The 23,338-nt window shown below is 43.2% G+C and overlaps 1 protein-coding gene and 1 long non-coding RNA gene across 2 annotated transcripts in view; both read left to right on the top strand.

Annotated features, from left to right (window-relative positions):
• The window catches only part of LOC146755821 (obscurin-like), a 27,145-nt gene extending 9,506 nt beyond the window's left edge, over positions 1-17,639 (top strand). The window contains exons 2-6 of the mRNA XM_085525252.1: positions 14,804-15,070; positions 15,281-15,545; positions 16,472-16,797; positions 17,442-17,579; positions 17,635-17,639. Of these exons, the coding sequence (XP_085381378.1) occupies positions 14,804-15,070; positions 15,281-15,545; positions 16,472-16,797; positions 17,442-17,579; positions 17,635-17,639 (1,001 nt within the window). The remainder of the gene's footprint in view (positions 1-14,803; positions 15,071-15,280; positions 15,546-16,471; positions 16,798-17,441; positions 17,580-17,634) is intronic.
• Positions 9,215-23,338, top strand: LOC146755820 (uncharacterized). Its single transcript, XR_014937931.1, has 4 exons — positions 9,215-9,467; positions 21,275-21,542; positions 22,037-22,094; positions 23,125-23,338. It is a non-coding gene; the product is annotated as an uncharacterized LOC146755820 (long non-coding RNA).

Genomic DNA, 23,338 nt, shown 5'->3' with positions numbered 1-23,338 from the left:
CGCCATGTTCACACCATTTTCAATCAGCTGGATGAGTCTGTTGTTGGCATTTTAATACCATTGACCAGGCAGGCAATATGTATGGAGTATTTGGCTCTCTGTACAGTCATGAATATTTGAGTATCTTCAACATGTGGCTCATTGCTTCCATTTCAGGCTGCCCAGAGAAGCTGTGGGTGCCTGTCCTTGGTGTTGAAGGCGAGGTTGGATGGGTGATGGGCAGCCTGAGCTGGTTAGTGGGCAGCCAGCCCATGGCAGGGTGTTTAGAACTGAATGATCTTGAAGGTTTCTTCCAACCCAAGCCCTCCCATGATCCTATGATTCTGTGATTTCATTCAGGTTTATTAAGATGAGATGAGTTCTCCTGAATGTGCTGTTCTCCATATGATTATAATTGGAGTCTAGATGGGTGACTGAAACCAGACACCAAACTTTCTGATGGCCAAAATTAAATGAAATCAATCCTTGACTGTGTCAGTAGTCTGTAACTAGAGCTTATCAGGTAATTTCCAGCCTCCTGCCTGTATTAGTGGCTGCACATAGTGAAAAAGTCCGATGGGATTTTAACCTCTAAAATGTTCCAAAGCAACCAGAGGGTGAATATATTCACTATGCAAATACCTGCAAGAATAAGCTTGTCATGTATGTCCTCAGGTACCACAGTAGTTAATGGTGGGACTCAGTAGGTCATGCTGAAAGTTGAGTCTGCTGATCTTGAAGGTCTTTTCCAGCCTACATGACCTTCTGCCAATATTTCTGTATTTCTTTCTGATCAGCTCCCAGAAAACCTCCCACCCAGCCCCCAACTGACCCCGTGGTGAAAAATAAAACAGAAACCTCAGTGACGCTGGCATGGTCCCCTCCGAAGATGCACCGCCCCATTCCAATTGATGGCTACATTGTGGAAGGCAATAAACCAACTGGCTTCACCTGGGTGAGGTGCCACGAGTCTCATGTCCCCATCCCAGAGTTCAAGGTGAGCAATCTGTCTGAAGAGGCTGATGATCAGTTCCGAGTGTCTGCAGTCAATGCACATGGACAGAGCCTGTCTCTGGAATTCCCAGGGAGCGTGCACCTTGGTAAGCACAAAAACCCCAATGGAAATGGGTCAGTGTGTGCTGAGCAGCTGTGTTGGTTCCCTCAAGATGTTTCCTTTGACTTTAAGGATAGCAGTGCATTAACACACCAAAGGCTTTCCTTTATTCCTAGTTCTCCTATCTCCTGTCAACCTCCAGCTACCACTAAAGTGATATGAGTTATGTTTCTGTGACAGAGACATGAATATCCTTATCTTTTGACATCTCACACGTGCAAGAGGCAGAACTTTCTGTAACAGATCTTAAGCACAGAAGTGCTTCTTCCAGCACTCATGCAAAGGGAGAAGTAGAAATGTCCCTATGATTTAATCTTCCATCTCTAAATGAGATACCAGACTTGCATCTAAAGAGCATTAAGACATACATGTTGTTCTTCCTCAGACCCAGTCCTGGCTGTGAAATCCCCCCTAACAACTGGTGAAGCTGTACCAGGAGGGGATGCCATGTTTACTATTGACCTTACAACAACGTGTTGCGGCACTTGGTACCTCAATAGTAAAATCTTACAGGAAAGCGAGACCTGGATCATCAAGAGAACCCAAACTACTCACAGCCTAATCATAAAGAACGTCACCAAGAACGATGATGGAGCATGTGCTTTTACATCCAGGAATGAATTACTGCAACAAACAATAGGCAAGGAGTAACTTGTGCAGCTCTTGTAGTCATCTGGTGTCTGCAGGGTTACAGTGCAAGAGCACACCAGGCATGCAAGGAGTGAGAAAAGGGGAGGTGTTTGAAGAGATCTGGTTACAAAATTTGAATGACACAATTAGGTGGAAAATGCCACTAATCAGACTCATAAATGGCCTGGGTTACAAAGGCCCACAGTGCTCATCCAGTTCCAACCCCCTTCTTCCTATGTGCAGGGTTGCCAAGCAGCAGCCCAGGCTGCCCAGAACCACATCCAGCCTGGCCTTGAATGCCTGCAGGGATGGAGCATCCACAGTCTCCTTGGGCAACCTGTTCTGGAGGGCCGTTCCCTTCTGATTTACTGGAAATGTAGAGAGACATGAGAAGAAAAAAAGATAAGGGAGAAGGTTCAGTAGTGCATGCAGGTGTTCTAAATCTCATGTCCAAATCTGATATCAGACTGCGAAATGTTTAGCTTTGTGATATGATGTGATATGATATGATGTGAAATGATATGCTTATCATTTCCCAAGGCAAAATAGAGGGGAAAGTATTTTCCTGTCTTAATGAGGCATCACGATGCTCCCTGTGAAGGGCAAGTATAGTGAAAACGGGGAAGTGGAGATAGCTCTGCAGCAGACTACAGCAAAACGGTGTGACTGTTGTGATGTCCCTGCAGAGAAAGAAGACGTGTTTACAAACAAGGACAAGGTACAAAAGGAGGTGAAGGCTGTACTGACTCAAAATGCCACGCTGAGCTGCGAGGTGGCCCAGGAGAAGACGGAGGTGAAGTGGTGCAAGGAGGGGAAACTGATCACCTTGAGCAAGAAGTTCAAGGCTGAGTCAGAGGGCAAACAGCGTCGGCTGGTGGTGAGCCAGGTGGAGAAGAATGATGCAGGGGAGTACAGCTGCGAGGCTGCTGGCCAGAAACTCACCTTCAAGATTCATGTAACTGGTAGGAAACACATTTTGGTTGATATTCTTTGATTATTCCATAGTCTGGCTGTGGAAACGTCTGTGTGAACGTGTCCTCTTGATTCTGCCATGAAACTGTTTTGGGGAGGATGAAAAGAAATGCTTAGAAACGTGCAGCTAAAATGAATATTTGTTTTTAACAGTGTTTCATCCAGCTCTTCCCCTACGACTACTTTTATAATGAGCTGTCCATAGATGTCCAACTGTGATTTGTACAATGTGCAACACTGCTCTACCAGTTGATATTTCAACAGTAGTAGTTACAGATCTCTACTGTGGCTGCACTGAGAAGGTTTGGTTGTCGGTGTCCTAAGAACTTTTAGTCAGAGGCATTGCACTTGCCTTTGGTTTGTTGAATCCCATGTTGACGACCATTCGTTCCATGTTCTGTAAATGTAATGATCAGTCATGAATCCATTGATACCTTTCTAATTGTACGTTTCTCATTAGTCTGAGGGTTTAGAACAGAGGCAGATCTCTCACTCCAGCTGCAGTAGAGATTGCTCTGGTGTCAGTATATTTTGCACATAATCCAGTAAATTTTAACTTAGACTCCAGATAGCCATGGGCACATCAGCTGCATTCTGAGTGACCATTAGTGAGCTGGCTGATGACGAGGGTTTGTCTTCTGTTTTATTTGTAGCTGCACTCTGCTGGTTTTTGCTCGTAAGTCAGCTTGTTCTCTGTTAACTTTACAGTTCTTGTCTTGTATTCTGAGCTGATCAGGACAGGGAATCTGTTTTCTCCTCTTCTTTCTTATGGCAGTGAACACATTGGAGCTTAATCCTGGTCAAGGTTTGGCATTTGATCAGTTATGTGGAGGAGCAACTGTACTGGGAGTCTACTGCCTTTCTGCTCACACAGACCTGGTGTCCTTGCAGGGCATAGCTTGCGTTTTGTTCCCTTGTAAAGGTTGCAGTCTTTGCTCTCTCCATCTTGGGGCATTCTGCTCCTTCAGTCCCTGGTGTGCAATATATCTCTGCTCCTGTAGTAGACAGTTTTGCTGCTGCCTGCGGTGTAGACTCTAAACTATCAGCTTTTACTGTTCCCACACCACATGGATGTGATTCTGGGGCCTTTGGATCTGTTCCGTGAGTTGTGTAGCTCATGCTTTTGGCTCAGGAAACTGGCAGTTTCAGCAAAGAGTGGATTACAGAAAGGGTAGATTTGGGAGGTATCTGTCAGAGAAAATGAAATATGAATGATAACAGAAAGACTATGGCAACAGCTGGAATCAACCAAGTTAATCCTCAGCAGCCAAAGCCAGTCCACATCTTATTGCAGAGGTGTAGGGAGAAAACACAGCAATGTAGTGCTTTTACACTGGAATTTTGCTAGCTGAGGGCTATTATTAGCTGTTTGACTCAGAAACCAAAGGTTTTCTGTTCTCTTTCAGACCGGATGAGCTCATGGCTGCACAGGGTAATGTAATACCTCCTCCTCTGCCATACGTGGTGAGTGCTTGCCTAGCTACCGTTGCTGTATTTCTCATGTATTTCTCACTGTAACATGACGTGCAAGTCCAGCCCTCACTGCAGAATGATGTGGTGTGAAAGTCAGGAGGGATTATGAGTACTCTTGGAGTGGTTGGCTCTTTCACCACAGAAATCCTCATCTTACTAGCTTCTCCCAAAGTGCAATGGCTTTCTGAGTCTTAATTTGTCCTCTTACCATTGCACTCAGAAAGCTTTTCAGGGTTCCTCTACCCCTGGGTTCCACTGGTAGCACAGAACAATCCCATTTTAAGGACCTCTTGAATGTTCGGCACTCAGTGTTGAGCATTATGGGATGCAGATTAGACCTTCTCGCTTAAAAGAAACAAGTGCTGCACACCTTGGAAACCTATAGAAAACTAGAGTAAAAAGGGCTGATTCTGCCATCTCATTATCTCAGTATTTGTGGTGCACACTGAAATCCTTATTTGAAGTGGGCCAAAGCTCCATTGCATTTGTGAGAAGTTTTGCATCACCTGGTTGGTCTAGGCCATGTTTGTTGTCTTGCTAATAAGCAACCCTTTTGATCTTCATCAAATCATTGCGTTTGGAAAAGACCACAAAGATCCCCACATCCAGCCTCACCCCATCCCACCTGCACACTGCCCACGTCCCTCAGTGCCACATCTCCATGGTTATTGAACACTCCCAGGGATGGTGACCCCACCACCTCCCTGCAAAGCTGTGCCACCACATCACCACTCCTCTTCAGAAGAAGTTTTTCTTAACATCCAACTTGAACCTTCCCTGAAAATCATCAGTCAAAACAGGGGCTGTTTAAAGATGGGCGGAGAGAATGATGCTTTTGCAGTCAATACAAGCAGGGAGATCAAATGTAGAGTGTATCAACTGCATTCTTGCATTGGCTTGCTGCCCTGCTCCCTCACCTTCAGTGGACTGCAGTGCTGGTGGTAGAGCTGTGGTGTGAATCCTGGGATTGCACGTACTGCAACGGTCAGCAGCACAGGAACTTGAGCTGAACTTACCCTCCTGGGCAGCTGCTGCCACTCAGAATTCAGACAGCATGCAGAGGAGAAAGTCATGAAGGAAGGGAAAGGGATGGCAGCAGAAGGCTTCACAGAGTGACAGCGGGGAGGAAGGAGATAGGGGACAGGTCCTGGAAGGGTTTGCCATGACTGCTGGGGAGCAGGAGCCTTCCCGGTCACCTGAGCTGGGTATGCCTGAATATGCTTGCATGAATGATCTGAATGAGTGGTCTTCCATGTCTCCACTGCAAATAAAAGGCAATGTCAATCCCCCTCACACCTGCTAGTCCTGCATTCATGCTTGGAGCCTCTGTCTTGGTATCAACATAAGGACCCTGGGATCTTTCCTGGGATCCAAACAAGCATAGGAAGCTTATTCAAAATTGCTCTGCTGTTAGAAGCTGGCTAGCACTAGAGAAGTCCATGATGTAAGTGCGTCAGAAATATTCTGCACTTCTACAGCCTTTTGTAGGGCAAACCATGGAATAGAAATGGAAGCCCATTTATTTAGGGTTTATCTGTTCTCCCACGCCTCAAATAGGAACTAGCATGAACGCTCTCAGCAACCAGTTGTTGGTAAAAGGAGAATCAGATAAAACAGTCACTAAAGTAATCAATAAAAGATTCAACTTATCAATCGATCCCACTTAGCAAAGTGATTAACTGAATCACCTTAACTGAAGTGTGTATGCCTAACTAATTACACTTGCTATCTTTCTGATGCTAACTCCATTTGTTGACACAAAGGGTAAGGTGGGCTTTAAACACTTTCTTCTATATGTGTTAGGTATTAAGAGGAGATTACCTCAGCCAGTTCTCTGAAGAATCAGGGGTTGCTGAGAGTACAAAACGATGCTTTATGCATAAAACCGAGCTACAAAATCTAATGTAGGCCAAGTATTCACCATATTAAGGGCTATATCATTACCATAGGGTAGAGTCAAAAGATGGTTTTCTGCTCTTAAATTTCTATGGTTTCCTGATTTTGAGGTCTTCAGTTCATAATTTAGCTGTATTTGGCTGATCTCTGGTGTAGAGTGGAGCAATATCAAAAAGACAGACAGATGAAGATCTGTCATGGTCTTCATTAGAAGAAATCTGAAAATTAGGAGTCCGAGCTGATAGTAAAGACTACCCAGAGGGATGGGATGACCATAGGGACTGTGCTGAGGATGCATTATAATGTGTGATAAACACTGTAAAGCAGTGTTGCTCCAGGAAATTGTCCAATACAACATAGAAGCAACTTTTAATGTCTTCCAGTCACAAGTTGTTCATATCTAATGTATATTTTACCCAATGTTTTCCAGTTCCAGAAGCAGAGGATGCCTTTATCAACAAGCAGAAGGTACAAAAGGAGGTGAAGGCTGCACCAACAGAAAATGCCACGCTGAGCTGCGAGGTGGCCCAGGAGAAGACGGAGGTGAAGTGGTACGAGGAGGGGAAACTGATCACCTGGAGCAAGAAGTTCAGGGCTGAGTCAGAGGGCAAACAGCGTCGGCTGGTGGTGAGCCAGGTGGAGAAGAAAGATGCAAGGGAGTACAGCTGCGAGGCTGCTGGCCTGAAACTCACCTTCAAGATTCATGTCACAGGTGAGACAGGTGTTGTCTGAAATACAGCAGAGAACAGTAGAGTAAAATCTAGTTTCTATTATACAGTGATCCAGTTGCAGTAGTCTGCGCTGAAGTCTTTTCGCTATACTTGATTGTCTGGGTTTGTAGAAAGTATTTGGTTTTAGTATGACACAAAGACCTGCTTCAGTCTGTCTGTAGAATAATAATTACTGATATATGTACAATGGAAGCAATATTCAAGATATTATTCAAATCTCTCCTGTGCCTGAGATCCCAAACTGTAATTCTTGTTCACCGAAATATTTGACTAAGAGAAGTATGTGCAGTGAGGCTGGAGTGCATGTTCTATGTGCAGCCTTTCATGGCAGGAGAAGCAGGAACTTCTCCTAGTAGTACACTGCCTTTTTACTATGCCTTTATGTTGGAGGCTGCATCTGGATAGGTGAGTCTGCTACTCACAGTAAGAGACCTGGTAGAGCTGACTATTCCCAGAGCTCAAGGTAAGATAGATATCTGCAAATCACACACAAAGAACAAAGGACTGCGTTGGTGAGCATATTTCCTTTGTGCCTTTGACAGTCACATTGTGGCAATGGTAGAGGCCATGAGGAGTCTGTTCAGGAAGCCAGGAGTACTGTTCTGGGTCATGAAAAGGCAGCCAGTGGTTTGACTATCACATGTTTATGTGTTTTGATGTTTCAAAGTGGGTCTTAAGTAAAAGGAACTCAGGTTTTGGTTGCCTGCAGGACAGATGTTCTTTTGGGTTCAATATGTTTGTGTAGTGACTTGCAACCATGGGACTGGTGTTCAAGGACCCTCTTGGTTCCTTCAGTTCCTAGGTTCTTTCTTGCCTAGATTTGACACTTTGTTTCAACAGAAGAGCTGATATTCTCTAGTGAAGGCTATTAGTTTGGGCACAAGTGGTAACCTAAACCTGTTCCAAGCTGTACATACAAACCTGCAAGTTGGTCTCATTTCAGTCCCTCAGTCAATACTTTTTCTTTTCTTCCCTCAGAGCCAAAACCTGTGTTTATAAACCAGGAGCAGGTGCAGAAAGAGGTGAGTGCTGCCCTGGCAGCAAGTGCCTCCCTCAGCTATGAAGTAGCACAGGATACAACCAAAGTAAAATGGTACAAGGATGGAAGACTGCTTGCCTCCTCCTGAAAGTTCAAACTGGAATGTGTAAGCAAAATACGGCGTCTGGTTGTGGAGCAGCTGGAGAAGAAAGATGCTGGAGAATACATCTGCGAGGCTGCTGGCCAGAAGATGACCTTCAAGTTGGAAACAACTGGTGAGCATTCGCTTTGGGAGCACTAAGCAGCTGTTTATGTGGCTGAGAGGAAGACTGGCTGTCTTCTACCCTGTGGGCATGGAACAGCCACAATTCCCCCTGAGGGAATATTTGAATATATGAATTCCTTTGGCTATGTTAGAGCTCATAATGAGGTAAGCTGATGTTCTTTAAATGCTCGGAGTCTAGCAATGTGGGGAAGTGGACTGCTATTTGCTGTTGAGCTTTAGGCTAAGAAGCCTGATTTTAGAGGACCGTGGACTTCCCCTTTCCCTTCCCCTCTCATCCCCTTCTCCCTGGACTGATCCCGCATGGTTTGAGAATGATTTCAGAGCAAGGTAAATGAGGAATCGCCGTGTGAAAACCTGTTGTTTACTGCTCTATAAAAGACACTTAGTCAAAAGACAAGTGTGTGTTCCAAGCTTGAGATTGCAGGAGATCCTAGAAACAACTCAGCTGCTCAAACCTGTAGTCTGGCTGAATATTTTATTGTCAGTTTTGGTCAGGAGGAGATGCTTGAGTAAGACAAATAAAAGGTCATGGGTAAGTTGGTCCTTCTTGTGATATACTTCTAGGCTTTCATCAGGGAAAAGCTTAATTAGTCCAAATAATTATTGCAGAAACCACACCAAGAACATGAGAGTGAAATTTCAAATTTCTTGATGTGATGGTAAACTTTACCTGGTTCTGCCATTCCCCAAATGTTTGTTTCATTATAACAAGAAGAACTTTGCAAAAGTAATTTTTTTTTCAGTCTTGTGTGCAACACAAAAAGAGGTAAATTCTAGGAGGCCACCTGAAATGTTTTTTCCATCTGGAAAGATCCATTTAGGAGCACACACGGACCTGGTTATGAACAAGTTTTCTTCTTTGCAAAGGCTGTTGCTTAATTAGCAGATACTGTACCTGGGAGAGGAAGAGGGAAGTAACTTGTTTTGGAAGTCCTGATGCTATTCAAGCATTCAAGGCCAGGCTGGATGGGGCTTTGTGCAATCTGGTTAGAGGGAAGCATCCCTGCCTACAGCAGAGGGGGGTTGGATCTGGATGATCTCAAAGGTCCCTTCCAACCTAAACCTTTCTCTGATTCCTTTTGTGATTCTATTTCTCAGCTGCTGGTGTGAGATCTCCAACCTGTCCCCGTTGTCTTTCAGTGTGGCAGATGAAGCTGGTGAAAGATCTGCAGCCCCTGGAATTCCCTGAGAAGGGAACTGTCACCTTTTCGGTGGAGGTGTCCCATGAGGATGTGGAAGGGACTTGGCAGAAGGACGGCGTGCGGCTGAAGCCTGCACCAAATATCACGATGGGTGCCCAGGGGAAGAAACATTCCTTGATACTTTCTTCTGTGACCCTTGAAGATGCAGGACTCATTTCCTTTAAAGCAGAAGGCATCAATTCATCGGGGAGGCTCACTGTGACAGGTATTGGTTGGTGCAATTTGTCATTATCTGCTCCTGTCCCAGATTACTGGAACAGCAGAACCAGCTTTCCTTCCAGATGCAAAGAATGTTTTGCACTGGGCCATTGCCACCAGAGTATCCCTCAGATATCAAGAGGATTGTTGGAACGTTATTGTCCCAAACAAGTAATGATAATGTGCTCAAAACAATAGGTTTTTTTGTTGTTAATGACAAGTTCTAGTAAGCATGGAGAGTAGGCCCTGCCTTTCATTATTCCTTATGCCAGATGCTCCTAGAGACCTCGTTCCCAACTAAATCCACATCCTTCTTTCTCCTTCTCAGAATTGCCTGTGAAATTCAGCAAACCATTGGCAGACATTAGTGTCACTCAGAAGGACAAGGTCACATTTGAGTGTGAGCTGTGCAGGCCCAAGGTGGACGTCAAGTGGTTCAAGGTATGGCATGTAATGGTATTTTCCTTTCTGACTTCTCTGGAAATGAATGAGAGCCTTTAATTTCACTTCCAAGGGATGCGAGTCTGAGCTTTTGCTTGATAGCTTTTGCACTGCTCTCTTTTCTTTATGCTCTTTTACTTGCCCAGATCAGCCCTCTTTGTTATTATGTCCTGAGTTCATTTATCAAGTTGAAATGGAAGTTTGTTTTTGGTTTCTTGTGAACTCCTGAGGTCTTGCTTCACAAAATATTGTTGGTTGGAGTACAGTCTTGAGCTTCAACTCTAACACAGAAATTCTCAGCCAGGATTTTGTAGCCTTGTTATGAACTGGGTTTTAGGGTGAAATCTGAGTTTTCTTTGCACCTGACAGTGTGAGAATTTGCTCTGGCACCTCCCCGGTGCTCAGCTGTTCCTTCCCTTACTTGGGGATAACGTCATTCATTCAAGGTGATGTCCAAAACGGCTTGTTAACAGTCCTCTGCAGTGCTTTAAGCTGTCATAGGTCAGCCAGAATTTATGCAAGTTCTATAGCCATTCCTACATGTTGAAAACACTGCACTGTGCTTAAGCTTCAGCATATGTTCCAGTAAGCACAGTTCCATTAATTCTAGGGAAGTGGGTGAATTAAGCATAGATCTGAAGGCTCCCTTTGCTCAGTGCAGAGATGGAAGGACTCATGGAGATCTGACTTGATATTTTCCCTTCTAGGATGGGAAGGAGCTCCATCAAAGTAAAAGAAGTGGGCATTACTCCCCAGGGAAATAAGAGAAGTCTCATTATTCACAGGCGGTGAACTCTCATTTTCTCTCTCAGTCTGCAACCAGGTTGGGTTGCTGTTTCAGTACTGGCTGTTTTATGCAGGAACTCTGCTCCTGTGGTTAATCCAAAGTGTATCCAGGCCTTTCAGAAGGAAAGGGAAATAGCAGCACAGAAATATGGTCTGATTCTGACACAAATAAGTGCAGACCTGGAGAGTTAAAAGGGATTGTGTGATGTTCAAGGGATTTTGAAGCAAAGATGTCCCCTAGGTAAGATTTGTGGCTGACATTCCCCGTACACTGTGGGCACACAAGCTAAGGAGAGACTAGTGATGAGCATGCAGAGAAGCCAATGATTCAGACAGGTTTGTGGCGACACGACATTGTAGAGTTCTGTCTATTTCTCCTTGGCATAGTTTGGAAAATGAAGATGAGGATATTGGTGGTAACCAATATGGCTTCCTCAAGGTCAAGCCATGTCTGACAAACTTGGTGGCCTTTCATGATGGAGTAACAGCATCAGTGGATAATGGGAGAGCAACTGACATCATCTACTTGGACCTGTGCAGAGCATTTGATCCCGTCCTGCATGACATCCTGGTCACCAAACTGGAGAAAAATGGTTTTGATGGATGGACCAGTTGCAGGATAGGGAACTGTCTGGATGGTCACACTCAGAGAGCTGCAGTCAATAGCTCAGTGTCCAGGTGGAGGGTGGTGTTGGGACCAGTGTTATTTAACATTTTTGTAGGCAACATGGAGAGTGGAATCAAATGCACCCTCAGCAAGTTTGCAGATGACACCAAGCTGAGCGGTGCTGTTGATGTGCTAGAGGGAAGGGATGCTACCCAGAGGGACCTGGACAGGCTGGAGAGGTGGGCCCTTGGCAGCCTCATGAACTTGAGTGTGGCCAAGTACAAGGCCCTGCACCTGGGTCAGGGCAATCCCAAGCACAGGCACGGGCTTAGAGGAGAATGGTTTGAGAGAAGCCTTGACCCTGAGGAGAAGAGTTGGTGTGGAGGGAGGTGTCCCTGCCTATAGCAGGGGGACTGGAACTAAATGACCTTAAAGATTCAGTCAGTTCTATTGTTTTTCTACCCTTAATTTTGCTTGAAAGGTTTTAGAATAAATGAGATTCTGGTGCATTGACTGTGTTGAAGAGAGAAATGACTCAGGAATGGATGATGGTTTAGAATAAAACATAATCCTACTTATTTTCTATGCAAATATGTGTAAGGAAAAGATGCTGCACTCAGTTCTGGAAATACCCTGACAAATATATCTCTACTGTTTCACAGCTGGAGATATCAAGATTGTTAAACCACTGGAAGATGTGGAAGTGAATGAATATGGGAGTGCATCTTTTGTCTGAGATTTCACACGATGAGGTTCAGACCCAGTGGTACAAAGATGACAACAAGCTGAAGGCTGATGACAACATCAGATTGCGGCAAGATGGTAGGGTGTAAGAGGGGGATCTTTCTCCTGAGTGGGGGGTGGGTTGGAGATTAAGCATATAAGACATCTGAAATGAAGTGAAGAGGGTTCAGAAGGGAGTTCCCCTTTTGTTTTGGGACTGAGGTTAGGGTGGAACAAGTGACATGGTGGGATGCTTAGTGTGGGAAGTGTGATGCTATCCCACCATCCCACACTGCTGGGAGCAGGTAGGAAATGAGTGCAGTTATTTCCAACGTGGGGGTGAACAGGGCAGTCAGTTCACCTCTCCAAAGAGGTTTTGTCTGACAGTGAGTGTGATCCTTCTGTATCAGGTACTTTGAAGGTGACGACGGCCACATTTGGTCAGTCCTTGTAGAAGCCATGTTTAGATTACACTTTGGTGGGGATGTGGACGTGGGGGAACGGGTGGTTTCATTGACATGAGAGAACAGGCAGTGATGCTGTGAAACCAGATGGATGATGCTCAGCCTGGCCATGTGCCTCAGAGCTCTTTGCTCAAGGAAGCCAAGTGTAGTTGTGGGTTTGCTCTCAAGAGCACAGTTTGGTAGGGATGAGCTGGCGGTTGGACTAGATGACCTTAGTGGTCTTTTCCAGCCTTAGTGACTCTGTGGTTCTCTGCTTCAGGAAAGAGCTACTCGCTGACTTACACACATGTCCAAGTCAAGGATGCAGCAGAAATAAAATCTGTAGCAGAAAAGGCAGAAGCTCGTGAATCTTGTGCCCATCTTACAGTTAAAGGTAATTATGCTTCTGATGACGATTTTGATTAAATTATCTTATGTTATAAACGAGCTAACATCCTTTGCTTTAATGTCAAGGAAGTTAAACACCACCAGGACCTTTCACAGAAATAAAAACTCCTACCTACCTACCTTTCTGCCCACAAAATATCCAGCTTCTCTTTTGGAATTTACTTTTGCTAAGTAAAACAGATTATTTTCTTAGGAGGTTGATTTTCTACGTTTAGACTTCAGATTTGTGTTTGAACGTTGAGGGATAAAAAACATAGCTTGACTTTTTCTTCATTTTCTCTTGCTGTTTGAAAAGAACACAGGGTTTTGTTTTTTTTTTAATATATACAATGTTAGGGTATATATATGATGTTAAGTGTGATAAAGAAAAGGGAGACATTTGAGTTAGCACACTACTCAAGAGTTCAGTCCCCAGCTTTGCCACTGTTACCATTATAAGGGCAAGAACTTCCTGGAAAATGAATTTCTCCTAAGTAGAGTCATTACATTTGAGCTACAGAGACCTTTACTAGGTGAAAACTTGTTGTTCAGAGCTAAGTTGCTGTATTTAACCAAAGTAATTATCAATGTCCGTGTTTCATTGAACCTCTTTTCCATTTCGTAATGCGAGGAGTTTGATATCGGGATGGGAAGGTCATGCTTTGATTTGGATGTTGGACTGGGAATCAGAAGATCTGGGCTCTCTACAGGTTGTCAGTCTTATTGTCTGACTTCTTAACAACATTCCTTTCTTTATATTATTTTTTAATGATGTTTTAAGGCATTTTGAGCTGATAGGTGTAGTGTTCATGTGACTTCTTAACAATATTCCTTTCTTTCTATTATTTTAAATAATGTTTTAAGGCATTTTGAGCTGATAGGTGTAGTGTTTATGTGCAGTAATGCTGATGTGAGTAAGTAGGGTGATAATGTAAGGGTTTTTTACATTCCTTCTACATCTCTGCTTTCTCTTGTTCCATCCTTCTTAAAGAGCAATCCATTAATCTAGTGAAGGAGCTGTGTGATGAGGATGTGACTGAGCCTGAAAAAGCCAAGTTTGAATGCGAGATATCCATTCCATCTGTGAAACCTCCCAAGTGGTATCTACGTGGGGAAGTCTTACAGGCTGGCAGAAACTTGATTATGCAGCAAGAACGCACCATCCACCAGCTTGCCATAGCGAAAACCACCACTGATATGACAAGCATCATTCAGTTCTCAATTGGCAAATCAAAATCCACAGCCAATCTGCTTGTCAGAGGTAACATATCCAGGCTTGGTTTACATCATGAAGATGAAGAATTAATTAACGTACAGTCTTCCTTCACTGGGGTCTTTGAAATATTTTGTGTGTGTCTGGAGGGTCTGCTCCATTTCCAGTTCAAAGTCGTTGGACACTAAATGAGACAGCTGCATCTCAGTAAAAGATCTGTTTGAATAGCTGTGATGTGCTTACTATTCAGATCTACAGAGCTGAGGTTTTGTCCTTGGCTATACCAAAGAAGTCAAATCAGGTGAAATTAATTCTGTTTCTGAACTAGACAAGTTTAAGTTTGGTAGCACCTAAATTTGATGCAGTTTGTCATTGATTTCACCTGAAAGAAACTTGCAGGCTTTTCATCTGCTGTTGTCCCCAGCGTAAGAGTCTCCATTCACATCCTGAAGTATTTGTAATATTTTCAACTCACTCTTATTTGAATAAAAGCCTCAACAAATGGGAGCAATTTAATTAGCACAGAACAAGAGCTGGACCTTGCATTTGGTAGATAATATACAGTATTACTTTGTTGAAATGTAGTCAATGGCATTCCCTATAGACAATCATTTGTTTTATCTTTGGAGTGGTTCAAAAAACCATTGTGAACATGACATTAATTGGAATTGAATACATGCAAGAGACTTTCCTCTTCTTCCAATTGTCCTCATCCTTTCTTCTCTTCCACCCCTGCTTTGCAGATTACCATCTACAAATCACCAGGAAGTTGGAGGACAAGACAGCTTTGGAACATCATTCTGTCATCCTGTCCTGTGACTTCAGGCCTTCTCCAAAGGTTGTGAAATGGTTCAAGGGCCACACACCCATCGAGCCCTCTGAGAAGTACAAGATCAAGAGGGATAAGCATTCAGCAGAGCTCCAGATTCTGAAGCTGAAGCCCGATGATGCTGGTGTGTACAAGTGCAAGGCAGGAATTGCAGAGACTGAGGCCACGCTGACAGCTGAAGGTATGAGCAGGGAGGGTGGCTTCTTCCATGTCCTATTTCACCTCAGATTTCTCTTCTTGAGGTTGACTTCTGCCGTTCTCTCCTGCTAACGTTATAAATGTATAATCTTCACTGAGAAGATTACACAAAGATCATCTAGTCCAACCATTCCAACACATCCCAGTATGATTTATAGTAACAGTGGTAACAGTTCACCTTGTTTCCCCACAGCCCGCAATGTAGAAGTAACAAAGCACCTGAAGGATGTGGAAATTGAAGAAGAGAGCTCTGCTGTCTTCTCCTGCGAGCTGTCCCATAATGACGAGGACGTGGAATGGTTCCTGAATGGCAACCTCCTTTACACCAACACTTACAATAACATCAAGAACATTGGCAATTGCTGCACACTGACAATGAAGCAGGTTAAGCCTGAGGATGCTGGCACAGTGACAGTGAAGTCAGACAAGGTGTCAGAAAGCGCACCTGAAGGTGATAGGTGGGTCTGATCACACCCCTCCTGGATGTAAGAGATGCTAAGGAGCCCCAGTTCATTCTATTGTGCAGCAGTCCTGCTTCTAAAGCTGACCTCTCTGGGGTGACAAGTCATCAGGGGCTTTCTTCCAGTGGAAGGTTCCATTGCAGCAGATATCAACGAAGGAGGATGGTTTTGGTGTCCTGCCAAAGCATTCCATTGCTTTTTATCATCATTTTATTTAGCACAAGGAGAGTTACAAGAGCAGTTTCTTTTACTGCTTCAGTAACATGCCGTGTCAATGCTGTTGTCTCCAAGGATTTATGACTGCCGGGAGAGATCATTCAGTGTGTGTTTTGCCTCTGGGATGACTAATGACCAGGCTGTGAGCAACCTGATCTAGCTGTGAATGCCCCTTTTTATTGCAGGGGAGCTGGGCTAGATGGCCTTTAAGGGTCTCTTCCAATTCTAAGGGTACTGTGATTCTAATCTGCTCTCCCCAGCAATTAAGCTCTTTTACTCTATGCGCTCGGAGTTTGAAGGATTTCCTCTTTCTCCTTTCTTTTGCATTTGGTGGAAGTTTTTTCCCCAGTATAAACATCTGATGTGTGAAATAGAAGATAGATAAAAGGAGTCAATAAAACAGGAAAATCAAAAGTGTTCAGCAGCTTATCCTCTTAATCCTGTGGCCTGCTGTATGAGCTCTGCTCCATGTGAGGGCAATGCCAGCTCTCCAGCTTTAGAAGAGCTGCATCCCAATTACTTCATATGATATCAGTCCCACCCACCGGCAATGCAGGCTGTCCCTCCTGTTCCCTGTATTCTCCTATTGATTAGTTCAGAATTCCATAAAGTGCATTCAGTCAACACACATGAAACCGCTTTAGGTTCTATATTGGTGTCGTCAGTGCTGGTAAAGATTTATTGATCCCTCTTTAAAAATCTGAAAGCAACTGGAAATGTCTCAACTTCTGTATCACATTGTTCTGTTTTGCCCTTTTAATTGCAGAGAAGCCTGCTGTCTTCATGAAGTCCTTGGATGATGTTTTTGGTGAGGAGCGGGGTGTGATTAAATTGGAATGCGAAGTCTCTAAAGAGAAGGTCAAACCAGTGTGGAAGAAGGACGGTGTTCTGCTCACTTCTGGCAACAAGTATGAGCTGGTACAGTCTGGGAAGACCCTATGTCCCCTTATCCATGACCTCGAGAAGTCAGATGCAGGTTTCTATACCTGTGATATTGGCACTGATGTTGCCAAATCAAAGGTCGGCATTCAGGGTAAGTACTGTGGAAAGTAAAGGAGTGCTGAAAGCACATTCAGTGTGGTCACTATGTCTTACACCTATTCCCCCACGAGCCTTAATAGTTTCTACAATAGAAGTGTATTACTGCAATTTAGCACAGTGATGTCTGGAAAATTCCCATTGCTTTTGATGTAAATGTATCTCATTTTGCCATGAAAATCACCAAACACATCAAGAATGTCCTGGAAATATTTCCTTTCTAAACATCCCTAAAATGGAGAAATGGTTTGTACACCAGTAGCGGTAGGATGGTAACAAATGAGCTAATAGAAACATTTAATTTCTTGTCATAGGCAAAACCCTTTTTCTCATGCAGCATCCTAGAGTTGTCCTCTCAGTTAGGTTGTTCCCTCTGTAGCTCATTGAATCTTCATTCTGCTCCATGGACTGAGCTGCTCGCCTTGTAGTTCTTCCAGAGCAAAGACAAGAGATTCACGTCTCTTTTTTTTTATAGCTTTCTGGTAATTCTGAGTGGAGAATGTCTTAGAGAATACATCAGTAAGGAATGCAGCCATGTTCTGCAAATCCTGAGTTAAAACACCAGTACTGCTACTCACATATGTCACAAATGCCTTTTCTCCATATAAACCTCATACTAACCTATCTCTTACCTTCCAGAGCTGAATAGTGGCATTACCAAACGGCTGAAAAACACTGAAATCCAGGAGGGAGAAGATTGTACTTTTGAATGCATTCCGTCCCATGAAAGCATTGATGAGTTCAACTGGACACTGACTGGAAGCAGAATGGAAAGTGGTGGGCGATTTAAAGCTTCTAACGTGAGTAGGAAATATACTCTCATTATCAAAAGTGTGACTCCTACTGACGCTGGGGAAGTCGTTTTTTACTGCCCGTGGTCTAACCTCCAAAGCCTCTCTGTCTGTGAAAGGTAATGAGATGGGAGAGATTCTGGGGTCTGATTCCTTCAACTGTCTTCTGATAAGATTGTCGTGAGAGCTAACTCATAATATGGTTAAAGTGAATAGCAACCTTCTACTTGAACCTCGAAGCACTGAGAATTTCTCTTAAAAATAAGTAAAAGGAGGAAACATTTTACACAAATGTGAGAACTACCCAAAGCACTGGGGTATTGCTGGAAATGGGCATCTCACTACAGCTTGTTCCATTAACAGTAAATCAGGAATGATCTGTTGAGGGAACTGTGGGAGGAAATATCCTCTAAGTATAAGCTGAAGGGATGGCCTTCACATCATCTAGCTGTACAACAAATTCCTATCTAGAACATGTGCATCTGAGAGCATCATCCGAGGCTCCCAGTGTGATGAGTGGAGAGAAGAAAGAGGCAGTTTTCAGACATGGTTCATCATCCTCAATTGGGTAGATTTAAGAGAGAATAAATGCTGCCTGGAATTCTATTGTCTGTACTTTGCAGATTACTGCTGGCTGTAGGATGGCGTTTGTTGCAAGTGCCTCTCTAACTTATCTCCAGCATGTAGATGCGTGTATTTTGAGAGAGGCATCCTACCCTAAGTGTATGTTACTCCAAAAGCAATGTTTTCTTCCAGGAAAACCTACTGAGGTTTCAAAACAGCTGGAGGATAAGACAGCAGCAGCAGGGCAGGACATCAGCCTGAGCTGTGAGCTGTCAAAACCGGATTTGAACATCAGGTGGTACAAGGATGGCAAAGCAATCAGAAAAAGCCAGAAGTACGACTTGCAGCAGGAGGGAACTGGGGCCATTCTGATCATCCATGACTCTACTGCCAAGGACAGTGGGGAGTACCCCTGTGAGACAGAGGACTCCATAACAAAAGCCAGGGTCACTGTGCAAGGTGAGTTGAAAAGCACACTGGGGATGGCATGTAGAGAAGTCGAGGTAAATATCTGCAGCCTGTGGGTGATGTTTTTCTCTTCTGTTTCCTTGAGCAGGATCAATTCTTAGTTTTCAGAAAATATGATGGATTAAAATCTTTTCCTTAAAATAATCTGGAAACTGAATGATTCTCCAGTGTGATGTGGATCTGGGCAGCCTGGTCTGGTGGTTGGTGACCCCTTGGAGGGGGTTTGAAACTAGATGATCTTTGAGGTCCTTTCCTACTCAGGCCACTCTATGATTCTGTGATCATTCTATGATTCTATGATCTTGGGTGTTAGTGAGCCAAGAAAAGATGGCAATCTGAATTAGTCTCTATTGAATATGTGTAATCAAAACTATATGCAGTTTATCAGATGAGATCCTACCAGCGCATGTATAATGGTATTGAACTTTCCAGATATCTACTGGAATTATCAAACCTATGTAAATGGGTGGAGTCTGTGGTCTTCTTAGACTCTTTGCATCTCTATGTGATATTCTGAAATGAGGGCAAAGGAGATTCAGGACACCTCTGTATGCTTGGGACTTGTTGGAGTAACAAATCCCTTTGTCCTACACCCTCATCCTTTTTTTTTTCCTTCCAGAAAAACCTAATTACTTTATCAAGGAACTTTCAGATGTGAAAATCGAAGAAAGTGGAAGTGCACTTTTTACATGTCAGAGCGAGAAAGCCGCATCCTTCGTCATATGGAGGAAAGGCATTGCTGAGCTCAGGCCTGGCAGGAAATACAAGAGGGCACAGAAAGGACGAGACCTGCAGCTGTGCATAAAAAATCTGGAGAAAAGTGACAGTGACGTGTACACCTGTGACATTGGTGATGCCCAGTCCAGAGCCAAGCTGGTTGTACAAGGTATGTGTGAGAGCCATATGACTGCGCATCCTGTTTCTCCACTACCAAGACATTATCCTGGTAGAATTTGTACATTTATGGCAGGTCTTTGGGGCTGCAGCTGTCTGGCCTGAATAGCGGTTCACAAGCCATGCACAGAGCGAGCTGCACGGAAAGGGAAAGAACTACCGACTAGAGCAGTGCCATTGAGAACTTTATGTATCATTTAAAAACCAAAAATGCTGATGTACGGTGAGGCTGGTGACCCAGAAATCAGTGTGAACTTTCTATCTCTGACCTTTCTGAGTTAAAAATAGTCCTCCAGAGTTCTAGGCAAAAATTCCCTTATGCTGCATTCTGGGTAGTTGTCACGGTTTAAACAAAAATCTACCTGTGTCCGTGACAGGGGGGCCACAGGCAAGCGAGGTGCTAGAAGGAGCTGAACCTCTGTCCCAACTACTTCAGAAGCAGCCCAAACCCCCTCGTACACGGCTAAGATCTCCTTCTCAGTTGGAGTGTAGCAGTCCTCAGACCCTTTATATGCTCGACTCCAAAGTCCCGGGGGTTGGCCTTGGGTTTCTCCTAAAGCTCTTTGCCACAAACTCCAAGTGGGACCTTTCTCTCCAGCAGCAGTGTAGAGGATGTTCTTTACATCCTGTCCTGTCCGTACTGGCCCCAAGGCCACGGCACGGGCTATCTCTTGTTTTCTCTGCTCAAAAGCCTGCTGCTGCTCAGGACCCCGTGAGAAATTATTCTTCTTCCGTGTTACCTGATAGAGGGGGCTCACTATGTGGCTGTAGTTTGGGACATGCATTCTCCAAAAGCCCACTACTCCCAGAAAAGATTGGGTCTCTGTCTTGGTGGTGGGAGGAGACATAGCAGTGATTTTTTCAATCACATCTGCTGGGATGTGTCGATGCCCATCTTGCCATTTTACACTTAAGAACTGGATTTCCTGGGCAGACCCCTTCACCTTGCTGCGCTTAATGGCAAAACCAGCTTTCAAAAGAATTTGGATTATCTGTTTTCTTTTCTTGAAAATCTCTGCTGCTGTATGGCCCCACACGACAATATCATCAATATACTGCAAGTGTTCGGGAGCAGTAAAATTATTCATGCTTTATATGATGTTATGATGTGGAATACTGATAGCAAAATTACAAAATTATTAAACCATGACACCCTGGTATTTTTCTTTTTTTTTTTTCTTAAATATTTTCCTTTTTTTTTTCTTAAATATTTTCCTTTTTACTATTCAAATGTTATGGGCACATCTTATAGAAACACAAGGCTGTTTACAAAGAAGTGCATGCTGTGTTGCTGTATGATGAGCAAGATACATCTATTCTTCATCTAGCAGGAATAGTTGCTGAGCCTTAAGAACAGTTTCAGAAAGCTTTGGGAATTTGGGCGTTTTCCTTGTTTCTGCAACACAAAATGAAAATTTACGCTGTATACAAAGAAAAGGGGAGTCCAAACTTGTACGTTAAATTTGAAGGAGATCAATCTGGGGTAATATTTTAAAAAAAAAAAAAAAAAAAAAAAGGGAGTGTGGTCATCAAATACTATAAAATATATTAGCTGTTACTAGAATGCCACTTATCTTCCCCCCATACGAATCACTGTCATGTTGTATGTGAATTTGTGAGGTGAGTTTTGAAGCTGAAATTAAAAACTTCTTGTATGGCTGTCTTCATAGTGGCTATCCAGACTATCTGTAGAAATAACAGCTATTATGTAGTCAGCTATTCACCAGTTTTAACTGATTATAAATTACGTTTCAGGGTGGAGAACATAGCATAGTGCCTGACACCTGTGTTGATCCTGAGGGCATTCTTGATTCTGTGCATTATGATGTCATGGATATTAAAGAGCAAGCTGAGGCAGCACATAGTTCCATTGTATCCCTGGGGGACCCGAAGGAAGATATTGGCTCGTTTGAAAAGCAGCTGGAGAAAACTAACTTTGAACTGATGGAGACCAAAGAAGAGCTAACAGAGGAAAACACCAAACTACTTAAAACTGAAGAAGAGCTGATGCAGAAGAACAAAGGTGAGTTATGCGATGTGAAAGGTAGAAGACAGAAATAGTTCATTAATCTAAAAGAGAAATAACCAGTTTGAGTAGGAATTAGAGCAGATGTTCTACCTTTGGAACCATAGCCTGTAGATAAGTGATAGTTTGTTCCTTGTGTATATTCAGGTTCAGCAATTCCACGGTTTTTGGTTATTTCTTTTCTTTTTTCCCCCTCTCCTTTAAACTGCAACTAGCAGCTTTACGCTTTCGTAAGTACGGGGTTAAATGTCTATATCTTGATTTTTACTTTTATATTGTAATCTCTACTCTTCTTTATGTCTTGTTGATGCAATGTTTTCGTTCCAAGAAATATAGAAAACTTTTGAATCACTCCCAATAAGTGAAGACCACATGCAAATTAATTAATCTGTTCAAAAGCTACCTAAACATTAGAATATCTGGAAAAATTGATTACTTAATAAACTATCTATTGGCTACTTATGTAATACAACCTTTTCTGTGTGTTACAGACTTTGAAATGCAGGTGATTAAATTGGATGAGTCTGTTGAGCAACTTAAGCAACTGAGGTAACTTTATCAAGAAGTTGTTGTGTAAAATTGTTTTAATACCAACTTGTGGTAGCTTAAAATGCTATTCCAGTAGGCTCCATTATCAGGATATCTCCACGTTCTATGCAGTCCATAAAACTTTATCCTGACTAATGTACTGCGAGCTACTGAATATGTGAAGACTACCTTGATTAAGTATGTGTGCATACCACTTCTGGTGGTTTTTGTTCATTTTTTGATGTTTGGTAGCCTGAAGTAGCTCTGAAAACATTTATAGTTAATTCTGTCACTCAGATCTCTAACCTTGTAAGCTTAGCAACTTGACCCTTCTTAGTCTTTCACTGTCTGCATCACTGCAACTTAGTATTTCCATGGTATTAAAGCTGACTGTGATGAGTAGTCATGTCCTCACCTATTACTTCTTCCAAGAACAAGGCTCCAACTCTATCTGTGAGATTGTGTGGCCTGAGCACTTCCGAAGCTTTTCTTTTCATAAGCTACTAAAGATGAATAATCAGTCCTTGGCAGTGCCAGCATGGCTTAACAATCGTCATCTTGTAAGTAAGGAAGCTTCACTTGTGGTCAAGGACACAATCTAAAATATGCGTGACAGAGCTGACTAAGCTTTAAGGTTGGATTATATCTGTCACGATGAAAGTGATTTTAGCAGCTTAGCTGAAGTGTGATGTGATGAACTTGTATGAGAGCTGACCATTTGCTCTTTGACCATGTTTGTAATTTTGTTGACTTCTTGGAAACAGGAAATTCTTTGATAAACTGGTAAACTCTTGATTGTGTGCAAGTCTTTTACTTTGTAACCTGCTAGGCTCTTGCTTTCCCTTGTATACTCTACCGAGTATTGCACTTGTCATTATCTGAAGGTGTACTTGTTCTGTCTGCTATTGAGATTTGTAACTGATGTCTATAGAGTCACTGGGTAAATATTTTAGCTGTATGGTTTTGTGTAAATATTTGCCTACAGAAGATTACTGAGACTTAAGTGCTCCTTTTGTTAAGCTTCAATGTAACTGATCTTATATCAATACAGGAAAAGACTACCTACCATTTAACTACCAGTAAAGCAGAACCGGCAGAAGAGAACACTAATAAAGGAACTGAAAGCAGCCAATTTTCAGTGCTTTCAGTTAAAGCACCGAAACAAGAGAAAACTGAGTTGGAAGTGGGAAGAAAGCACAGTACTGATGAGGATAAGCCTACTGTGGAAGAGCCACCTCCAAAGAAAGGTACAGTTTCTTCCATCG

The sequence above is a fragment of the Coturnix japonica genome, chromosome 30 (genome assembly GCF_054131305.1).
Source record: "Coturnix japonica strain WE chromosome 30, WE-NBRP24, whole genome shotgun sequence".
NCBI classification, from domain to species: Eukaryota; Metazoa; Chordata; class Aves; order Galliformes; family Phasianidae; genus Coturnix; species Coturnix japonica.
Note: the sequence above shows the minus strand (reverse complement) of the source record. Positions and strands in the feature narration are given on the sequence as shown.